Source organism: Mus musculus, chromosome 2 (genome assembly GCF_000001635.26).
Source record: "Mus musculus strain C57BL/6J chromosome 2, GRCm38.p6 C57BL/6J".
Taxonomy (NCBI): Eukaryota; Metazoa; Chordata; class Mammalia; order Rodentia; family Muridae; genus Mus; species Mus musculus.
The window spans coordinates 88329451-88341400 of record NC_000068.7 but is presented as its reverse complement, the minus strand read 5'-3'; the positions used below and the strand labels follow the sequence as shown (position 1 = coordinate 88341400).

The 11950-nt window shown below is 35.0% G+C and overlaps 1 protein-coding gene across 1 annotated transcript; it reads right to left on the bottom strand.

The window, feature by feature from the left end:
• Positions 1-886: 886 nt before the first annotated feature.
• Positions 887-1834, bottom strand: Olfr1176 (olfactory receptor 1176). The gene has a single exon (NM_146771.1). It carries the CDS (start codon positions 1832-1834, stop codon positions 887-889), a length of 948 nt encoding a protein of 315 aa, NP_666982.1.
• Between the last annotated feature and the right edge of the window lie 10116 nt (positions 1835-11950).

Here is an 11950-nt window from a genome sequence, read left to right as displayed (position 1 = left end):
GTTTATAAAGAGTAACAGTAGAGGAAATAAGTCAGAAGGAGACACTCATATGTCTTTGAAGTACTTCCAAAAGGAAATAGTACAAGAAAGCTTTAGTACAGATAGGCATGTATTAAAAGCCATATAAAGGGAAGTGGTGTTTCACATAACATAAATACTGCTCTGACTAAAATCTATAACATTTTAGCTAGCCTTAGTATGTAAAAAGCATTATGTTTTTCAATTTATAAGTTTCAGGTATATAGGCAAAAATAATTTTTATAATCTCTGAACCAGCAGTTAGATACTGTGGTTAAATGGAAAGTTATAAATGCTATAATGCCCACAGTGTAGTTCTTTCTTAGTGAGGGAAGATAGAAAAATTGGCACTAAATCTGATCATGTGAAGTTTGTTGAGTGTCACTGGAAGTAATATGCTCTTTTACTGTTTGCTGGAGGAAGAAACAAAGGGAATTATCACCCATGTGTACTCTTATATGAATGTAACAGTACTTATGCACAATTACAAACAAGCAAACAAGAGAGATGAATATAAAGGATGGAGAAAGGAAAAGAATATTATAATAAGAAAAAGAAAGGTAAAAGGAGAGTAAAAATGAAAGCGAAATACAAAATCTAAGTAAATTAAATTGAACATCATCAGAGAACAATGATTTAACCTTCTCCATTCTAAGATAATATCATCAATTCCATTCTTTATAAAGTTATTTATAGGGAATAATGTAACTATTATACACAAAAACACACACATATTCAAACACACACATTATTCCCACAGTTTCTAAAAATATTTTACTTTTTGTTTCATTATTTTAATATTAGGAATTCAGTGCATAAAGAAATTAAGTATTTTAGGGGTGTGTGTAAGTGCAATGTGTGTGGGTATTTATAATGACTGAGAAAGGATTTTCATATGGATTAATTTCCTCACAGTCTCTTTTACATCCTTATTTCTTAGGCTGTAAATAAGAGGATTAAGCATAGGGATAACCATACTGTAAAACACAGTGACTATCTTAACAAGAAGCAGTGAGCTCTTTGACTTGAGCACGCAGTATAGAAGGAGAATAATCCCATGGCAGAAAGAGATGGCAGTCAGGTGTGGAGCACAGGTGGACAAGGCTTTTTGTAGTGCTCCTTTAGTGGGGATCTTGATAACAGTGGTGAATATGACAACATATGAGACAATGATGATAAGGAGGCTACAAATCTCATTGAACATGCAAATTAACAAGCACGCTATCTGGCTGATAGAAGAATCAGAACAGGCTGCAGAAATTATGGCAGAGTACTCACAGCAAAAGTGGTTAATGATGGAAGATCTACAGTAAGATAATGCCAATAGAAAATATGTTAGTGTGGTGGCACAGAGCCCACCCCATAGGTAAGTTCCAGTTACTAGGAGAGCACAGAGCTTCTGAGACATAGCCACTGTGTAGAGCAGAGGGTTACAAATGGCCACAAAGCGATCATAGGCCATTACTGCTAACATGAAGTTTTGGGTAACCACACAAGCACAGCCAAAGTAAAACTGAATTATGCATCCTTTGAGGGACATGGATCTGTCCTCTGTTATCAGAAGGTCTAACAGTTTTGGGGCAATCACAGTGGTGTAACAAAGATCAACAATGGATAAATGGCTGAGGAAAAAGTACATAGGAGTATGGAGCTTAGCATTGATCCTGATGACCAAAATCATTCCTAGATTTTCCAAAACAGTGATGGTGTATATGATCAAAAAGATCAGGAATAAAGGCACCTGTAAGTTCGGATACTCTGAGAATCCCACGAAGACAAATACGACTCCAGTACTCTGATTCACTTGATGCTGCATTTGGAACCTTTTATAGGGAAATCAGAGTCCATCCCAGGCATCAGGATATAGTGGAAGATGTGGATATTATGAAGGAAGACAGAAGAATATATCTTAATTTATGATATAGCACATGCCAACAGATATTTCAAAAAACATGACGGTTTTTAATCACAGATTGTTTCTTAGATCAGTAGAAGTAAAATATCATCTCACCTAAATACACTGAGAAGCCATGTACAACCTTGTTTAAACACTTTAATTTTATCAATCAACAATAGGCTACACTCCAAACTGCATAGAAATCCCATTTAGCCAACTAAGTCTTAAAACCACTTTCTCTGATGATATTGGTACAGTAATACAGCTTTTAAACTAAACTGTTAATATACAATTATGCACAATGGTTTTAGAGCCTCAAATAACTCTTAGAGAATATTTCAGATTTTCCTGAAATTTTAAAAATCCTTTTACTGGTATTATGGTGATTGAGTTTTACTGTCTACTTCTGTGTTTCTGTCTTCCTGAATCTATGTGAAAGCTTTTTAGATTGAAAGTGTATTCATTATTAGTTACAAACATTAAAACTAAAAGAAAATAAATTACATAGATTCTTGTACATCTTGTTAAAAAGATATGCATGGAAAGTACTATGGTGTAGAATCTTAAATTGTTTTAAAGTACAATGATATAGACAAAATGCAAAAATACTGAAATTTGTAAATAAATCTAGTGCCATATGCATAATTTAAACATCTTGAGACATTAAGCACAGTAACAATTTAGCCTACACTATAATAGGCAATACTCCATGGTCTCTCTTAATGTAAGGTAGGTTTGCAAGGTTAAATCATTTTCAATACTCACTCATCTTTGCCATAAATCAATACCAAGGGTAGAGTGCCATATTTATCTTTACTTGCTTATATGATTGAACAAAATGGCTAGGCAGTTGAAGACTAGGCTCACAACCAAAAATATGAGTTAATTTTTAAATATAAATGTTAATTTACATTATTTAGGGAGACCTTACTGGTTTGAAAGACAGAGGTATGATATAAACCATTTTTTCACAATGCAAATCAAAGAATCCTGTTTTTTTCTTTAGTGTATTAAGCCATCTTCAGTGTTTTGGGTTTTTTTTTTCCCCTTTCTTGTTTCTTGGATTAAAATTGCCTTCTGCAAGATTCGGCATGGTCTGGAGTCTCCTGTTGGCAATGCTTAGACAAAGATCACTCATGAATGTGATATCTCATACAGTATTTTATCTTCAAGCACAAACTCTTATTGTTTAATCATTTGCAGTCTTAGAATACTTAGATTTCTTAGTACTTTCTAGAAAGCCTGAATCTCTAAAATTAGGTTACTTGTTATTTTTGGACTGGCTTTAAATGTCTCAGTATTTTACAGTGTACTGTTTGGAATTTGACATTCAGAAGTCAAATTACTTTTCTACAGTTTTTCCTTGTACTTCTGAAAATTAAAATATTTGTAGATAAACACTACATTTTCAATAGTACATACTATAGTACATACTATACTTTTCAATATGTAAATATTTTAAATTCATTCCTGTTTTATATATAATACATTTTGAGATCATGGATATCTGAGCCGTCTCTCTTCTTTTTGCATTAATTTGATATTTAATTAACTTGTTCTAGAACTAAGATCATTCCATCCAATAATCTTGTCTCTGTTATGTACATAACATGGTTTACCACTCAAGCTTTAATAATAAGCCACTTACTGAGTTGTTTTCTATGTACAGATGGGACTTCTGTAAGGTCTTTGACTGGATTGAGTCAAAATGGATTAAAATTCTGCCTCAGTAAACTATTCATCTTTAGCTCCAACAAGTTGTTTAATGTCTGTTCCCCATTTTTTTGCACATGAAAATATAATGAGCAATTGCTAACTCAATATCATTGTTGTTACTGTTATTATGTTATGATGTATCTTAAAATTTTAATTGTAGAGCCATAAATATTGTATTACACATTTCAGTGAATGGCTACAGAACATGAACTTTTTTTTTCTCTCTATGTCATCATTTCCTGGGTTTGCTTAGAATTGGTAATACATGAGAAACCAATATGGAACTATTAACAGTTATTATTTTATAAATACTGTTGGTATAAATAAGATACCAGAAATGGAAGCATGCTGGCAGAGACACACTAAAAAGAATGTTTTCCATGGCTTTATTATAATTATTCCTAAGCTCTCAGCTATAACTTATTGCAGCATGTCATCTATTGCTCATTGTTTTTAATCTTTTCATTTTATCCCAGTTAGGGGAAATACAAGAATTAATCAACATGCACTCTTGAGTGGATTCTAACTTCACATCATTTTTATTTATCAAATTAGCCATGTATCTATGAGAATCATTTATGTGCTCATGCAGTTAAAGTATTTTAAAATTGAAAGTTTAATTAATATCATTTTAATTCCACCAATGGTACATCAATAAAACTCAAGGACCAAAATCAAGTCAAGATTCTTACAGATGCAATAAATAGTTCAGTACCTTGTATTATAAATCTCAGATGAATCATATGGCATTACTGCCACTAGCTTCACAGAGCTCCTTCTCTAACAAAAATGTACTTTCATCTTCGAGTTTCGCATATCCATCCAAAAACCAAGAATACTCTGTAGGCTCATTTATCAATAGTTTCTGTAGACAGTCCAGTAAATTATAAAAACAATGGATTTTACAAAAGTTTGACTAAAGTCAACTAATTTAAAATTAAGCCGTAAGAGTTTCATATTTAAAATGTGTTACTAGAAAGACCAAGAAAAAATTATTCATTATTAAAGAATAATAGTCAGCATAAAAATGTCCTCGATGTGAGTAAGGCTCTGAAGCCAAATTGGGAGATCAAAGAGTGTGTTTTAAGTCTGAATGCATGGCCTCAGGGAATCAAACAACAGCAATCTTGAGCAAATATTTACCATTAACTAGAAACAAGATTACTAAGAAAGCACTTTTCCAATTATGAGCACAATTAATCTAAATCACCAAATCATATGGGACACTTCAATAGGTTGATTATCTTTAGTAGAAAAAGTCTACCAATTTAAAGCAACCATTGTGCAGTTCAATATAAATTTATTGCTGAAAGTATGACACCTTAATTATATTTTGCATTATTTATCAGCTTGGTTTATTTTATTAAATTAAATAATAACAAATTGTCTGCAGCATTATTTTCTTTTAACTTCTCAGTTCAAGCTAATGGTTCATCTTAATAAAGCTGCTTATCCATATACACATTTATCTGTCAATTAATAGATCTTTTGAAATATATTCTTTGTGTGTGTGTGAATACTTTTTTAAAATTAGGTATTTATTTCATTTACATTTCCAATGCTATCCCAAAAGTCCCCCACACGCTCCCCCACCCACTCCCACTTCTTGGCCCTGGCATTCCCCTGTACTGAAGCATATAAAATTTGCATGACCAATGGGCCTCTCTTTCCACTGATGGCTGACTAGGCCATCTTCTGATACATATGCAGCTAGAGAAATGAGCTCCAGGGGTTACTGGTTAGTTCATATTGTTGTTCTTTGGGAAGCTTGTTAAATTGTGTTATAAAAACACTAGCAGAAATTTTAGGGCTATATCCTTATAGTTTGTTGTCATTTATAGTACTTTTTAAGCATAATATGCCAAATCTTATTTTGTTAAATTATTGCCATAATGCATGCCTTGCATTGTGCTTTTATAAGACTTAAAACTTGGCTCCTGGATAGGGGAATGTCAGGACCAGGAATGGGAATGGGTGGGTTGGGGAGCAGGGGGAGGGGGAGGGGATAGGCATTCAAATATTAAACTCACCCCCCATCCATGAGATGAAGCCCACTTACTAGAGGTAATTGTTACTTTTGATATGCCCTTTGATTCAATTTGTAAAAGTTTTATTGAGTATTCTAGTGGTTTCTGTTGACTATGTTCTTGCCCTTGCCTTTTGCCATCTGGTTGTTTCTTATGTTAGCTGCCATGGCAGTCCCTGGATATCCAGGGTTGGAGCAGGGCTCCCAGGTGACAGGCTGAGCTGTTGGGTACACAGCCTGATCTGTGATTGCAGGTGGAGATACAGCCTGAAAGAAAGTTGGAGCTCTGATAGGGTGTGGCAGAACTAACAGCTTCTGCAGTGCTGTGGTCCCAGCAGGCCTGGGGATAGGCCATGGTGGTCCCTTCTATTTGTCTCAGGTTGGAGCAGGCCTCCCAAGAAGCAGACAGAGCTATGATGTGAAGAGTGGCCTACCAATCTGTGATTAAACATGGACTGAAAGAAAAATGGAGCTCCAAAAATGCAGGGCAGAGCTCCTGGCTGCTGGGCTTTCTGGGGTCCCACGAGGTGAGGGGATTTGGGCATGTGTGTCTCACCTGTGTTTCCTGAATTGGAGCCGGCCTCCTGGGAGGAACTTGGAGCTGTGGGGTATGGAGCTGTGAGTGTGGAGAAAATCTGAAAGTTGTCCTTGAGGTCTTTTTTGACCTCTACTTATAACAGATCTAGTATTGAGATTTACTTTTTATATACAATATGCAACTATATATTTTTTTAAATTATGTATGTGCTAAGTAAAATTTCCTGGGAAGTGGTCAATAGTGTTTGATTATCTCAGATTGGTTCCTGGAAAAGAAAAAAAAAATAGAAAAAGGAAAAAAAAAAGGAAAAAAATCTCTCATGTCTAGGTTGTTGAGCCAATGAATTAACTGGCTTTTCTTAAAACTAGATGGTACAAGGGTTACTTATAATGCAATGAGTGGATTGAAATCATAATCAGAAAGCTCACCTGAGCCTGGAAGATGGTTTACAAAAGCTGCTGCTTTGGAGATGCCTGATGACCTTGTAAGCAGCTAAATGCATTCAGCTCTTTTATTTATATTTAGAAGAAACTGATTTCTCTTATTCCATTCAGAAGGCAAAAAAAAAAAAAAATAATAAAGTAAGCAAAAACCAAAACTAATAATTACAACAAAAATGTGTCTTTCTGAGGGAAACCCTGTGGGCTCCTGTTCTACTGTCTCTTGTTCCCTTGTGAAGCTTCCCTTACTCACTCTTAGATAAAATTCCCCATAGTCATTGCTACTAATATGAATACATACGTTTCCAAAAATATAAAATGAGAGAAAAAATCCATGATGCCTATTGAGAAATTGTTTACATTATGTCTTCAAATTATATTTCAAAGAGTTTGTAAGTCTTGTGGTCGAAGAGATATCCACATACACTAACTCTACAGGAGACTTTATAGCATCAATAACATATGAGCCAAAAATAAACAATAGAAAGACATCATATATAGAGGGCCCATAGCATATTCTTTTCATAGAACACTATGAAGCAATGAAATAGAGAGATAACCCACTGAATGGCAAGTTCAATACTTAATATCAATGAATTTCAAATATAGAACAAAATTAAATTTTTTATTTCCAAACATCATATGTGTGTGTGTGTGTGTGTGTGTGTGTGTGTGTGTGTGTTGTAGTACAATGCAACAAGTGAAGAATGTCAGAGTTTTCACCATGGAGTTCATAATGTTCCGACATTAGAAAAGTGCTAATGTGCTATGCACAAATAAGAAGTTTGAAAATGTGCTAATACAGAAGATTTTTATCGTTAAAGAAAAACATGGAAAGGGAGAAGGGGAAGAGGATGAGAAGAATCTGAAAGGAGAGCAGAGAGAAAAAGGGGAAAAAGTATAAAATATCTAGTCAGGAAGAGTAAAAATACGTGAAAGTATTTTAAAAAAGTGTTTAATGCATTCAATCCTTAGTCAGGTAAGTCTGAACACTGTGACTGGAGTTATTAAGAATCATACCTTGGGTATGACAGCTTCAATAAACCAGTTTCATCCATCTTCCTTTAATGTGACAATCAAAAATAGAATTATGAAACCAATAGGTGATAGTGAGAAAAATTAAAAATATTATTATATTATGTTAGGTTAAATATTTTTGATTAAAAAAATTACTCAATATGCTCACACTGGAACAGTGAGACGAGAACCAGTAACTCATTTCATGCATCTTTAGGATCTTAACATGTGGTGTAGATTTTGTGCCAAATAAGGAGTACTATTCAAGGTGTAGTTCTACCCATGATTGACTCACAGCTCTCTTGTCTGCAGTATCTCCTTGTAGCACAATTGCTATTTTTTTTCCTATAAGATATTTTCACCCCCAAACCCTGCTGGCTCAAGTGTCCTCTTTTGGTCTTGTCAGTCTGAATCTCCTGAAGATGATTACAATGTCTTGAGGGTATTTCCTTGTAATAGGTGGATAGAAGAAGCATGAGTGTCTCTGTAGATTATTTCTTTGCTTGTATGGATCATTGCAAGACTACTAAAGAACAATTAGTTAGCTTGCTGTGTCCACTTCCTAAACCATACTGGGATTTTTCTCTTTTAAGGAAATGCGATTTAAATAAATTATAATCTGTATAGGTGATATTAAATATGTGTGTATTATATATACATACACACACACACACACACACACACACACACACACACACATATATATATATATATATATATATATATATATATATATACACACACACACACACACACACACAATCATATATATAATTTTGACTCTTTTTAACTTCTCCATTTCTTGCAAACTATTAGCCTCTAATGAAGCTAAGAAACTTGATTTCCTCCCATTATGAATAGAAACCTCAGGATACATAGTGTTTCTGAAGGGGAAGCAGACTCAGAGGACAAATTTAACTGCCATGTTTTTTTATTTTACAAATAACTGCATGATCAGAAAGGAATGAAACCCCTGGGTCTTGGAGTGTACATGTGAGCTGAAAACAAGATAATTAAACAAAGTCCTCATCCTAATTTAGCCAATAATCACTTTTAAAACATCAAGTCATATGGGGAGATTCAAGTCACTAATAATCTGCCATTATGAAAATAAACTTGTCTACAAGAGTCCATCTAGTTATTAGTAGCATCCTGTCTTCATTAGTAAAAGCATAAGGATTTTTGAAATGAATTCAATAAATCATGTGCTATTTTTATGCATAGAATTTGAGATTTACCTTTTTTTGTGTTGTTTTATAAATGACACTGTCATCCTCAACTTAAATGTTTGTAGTTTCTTGATATTTTTATTTTATTAGTTATTTTATTTATTTATATTTCAAATGTTATCCCATTCTCAATTAAACCACCCCATCCCCTCCACCACCACACCTGCTTCTATGAGGCTTTTCCCCCACTCTCCCACCCCCTCTAGCCTCAGCGTCCTAGCATTCCAGTACTCTGAGACATCAAGCCACCACAAGATCAAGTGACTTGATTTAAATATATATATAATATATATTTTATAATATATATATTATATATTGAACTCCCCTGTCCTTGATAGCCATTACTATTTCTTTTTTTTTAATTAGGTATTTTCCTCATTTACATTTTTAATGCTATCCCAAAGGTCCCCCATACCCACCCCCCCCAATCCCCTACCCACCCACTTCTCCTTTTTGGCCCTGGCATTCCCCTGTACTGGGGCATATAAAGTTTGCAAGTCCAATGGGCCTCTCTTTGCAGTGATGGCCGACTAGGCCATCTTTTGATACATATGCAGCTAAAGACAAGAGCTCCCGGGTACTGGTTAGTTCATATTGTTGTTCCACCTATAGGGTTGCAGTTCCCTATAGCTCCTTGGGTAATTTCTCTAGCTCCTCCATTAGGGGCCGTGTGACCCATTCAATAGCTGACTGTGATCATACACTTCTGTGTTTGCTAGGCCCCGGCATAGTCTCACAAGAGAGAGCTATAACTGGGTCCTTTCAGCGAAATCTTGCTAGTGTATGCAATGGTGTCAGCATTTGGAAGCTGATTATGGGATGGATCCCTGCATATGGCAGTCACTAGATGGTCCATCCTTTCGTCACAGCTCCATATTTTGTCTCTGTAACTCCTTCTATGGGTGTTTTGTTCCCATTTCTAAGAAAGGGTAAAGTGTCCACACTATTTCTTATGCACCACAAAATGACTACGCTTCCAGAAGAGAGACAGGAGATAATACTGTTTTCTTTCTTGACTGTCAGGTGCTACATGGCTGCCAACATGCATGGATGGCACAATTTGGGCTGTGAGAGCATCATCAACCTGAATAATGCATCTCTGGCTTTCTAGTATACAGATGGTGTTGCTCTATCTCCGTACTGTATTTGTCCCTACATAGAACTGACATAGTTAGATGGAGTTTTTCATGAAAAATAATAGGCTTCAGGAAAATGATGAAGAGGCTTTCAGTTATGTATAATTGTATGGAAGGAAGTGTGTAACCAATGAAAGACCAAGGTGACCTTAAAACCAGAAAGAGAGAGGGCAGGGGCTAATAACCCAAATGACCTCTATGCTCTAAGTGTGATTGAGAACATACCAGACCCTTTCCTAGCGATTAATACATCTAGCCTATCTCTACAAACCATCATCTTGGAAAAAAAAAGTGACATGTACTTTGATTTGGGTTTAAATGAAATTATGCATCCTTACAAATGAGGAATTTTATTACATTAGGATTTTTCCCAAATTGTATTATGCTTACATATTCTTGAAGTAAATAGGTCATGGTCAGAATCTAGAAGTTTGAACCAACATAGGCCCCACTGGGAGCTTTCCCTTCTATAAGGAGAAAAAGAAGGGTTGGGCCGACGAGATGGCTCAGCTATTAAGAGCACTGATTGCTCTTCCGAAGGTCCTGAGTTCAAATCCCATCACCCACATGGTGGCTCACAACCATCCATAATGAGATCTGACACTTTCTTCTGGTGTGTCTGAAGAAAGCTACAGTGTATTTAATGTATAATAATAAATAAAATCTTTTAAAAAGGGAAGTGTTATGGAGGAGAGGAGATGTGTGAGAGTGAGACTGGGAGGAGAGGAGTCGAGGCTGTGGTAGAGATGTAAAGTGAATAAATAATAAAAAAGAGTTATTTTTTTAAAATTATGATAGAGATGCATAAACAAATAGAGACCAGGTAAGAGATATAATAGACTTACTGTGTGTTATTAGTGACTCATTTGAGTTTATTATATTTAAAATATTAAAAGACCTATAAGAAAATGATGCATTCCTTTATAGTTACAATTTACACTCATTGAATCATAAAAATATAAATCTTTGGTAATCTTATGACAAGCAACAAAGTAAAGCAGTAAGGGAGAGTTTACAATAAAGGAATTCGCAGGAGCAAATTTTTCAATGTTAATTTTTAAATTCTATTCAAATTAATAAACAGCACTGTGATAGTAATTTAAGTTCATAAGTTTGATGGGGATCCTCTTAACTAATTCTGTGAGATGGCAAGCCCTTGATAATAATTCAGAAAACAAATTAATAACACCAAAAATTACAGACAGGTTTATTATAAATGGTACAAATTAATGTAATACCTGCTAATCAATTTATCATAGGAAGCACATAACATTATAATAACAACTATTGAATATTTATGAAAACATTAGACAGACTAGCAAGTCATGACACAACCATTGACCTCTGGGATGATCAGCATCCATAATTACACAGAGATTCCACTTGACTGAGCCTATTATTTTTCAGTCATGCATGATAGGGATCATGAGGCAAAGTGTCTCTTGCAGTGGATAATTTTTAAATTAGCATGGCTTTTTAAAGAGGTTCACGTCTGAAGACCCTCTAGATCTATGTGATTCTCTTGATTAGAATGCAGACATCTTTAATCCCTCTGGATGGAATCTTAAGTACATACTTTCAATCCCAAACAATGAAGCATAATTCAGGGGCAGACAAAGTAAGTAATAGTGGAAAGATTTTAGAGAATGAGGCAGAGGTACAATACACTCAACTCTTGGGAGAAAAGCTATTTAAGAGCAGCGTAGGAAGAGAGTCAGTCAGTCAGTTCAGTTCACTCAATTTTTCAGTGCCTTGGGTATTGAGTCAGTTGGGAGTGAGTGCAAGGAATGCAGGGTAGTGAAGAGGAGTTTGTTCATGAGTTTTTGAAGGTCACTGCAAGTCAGCAGAGGGATTTAAAGGCAGAGCATAAGAAGGAGCCGGATTAGAACAAATTGCAAGAATAAGTTTGAGGCTAGGCTAAGAAATTCAGTGA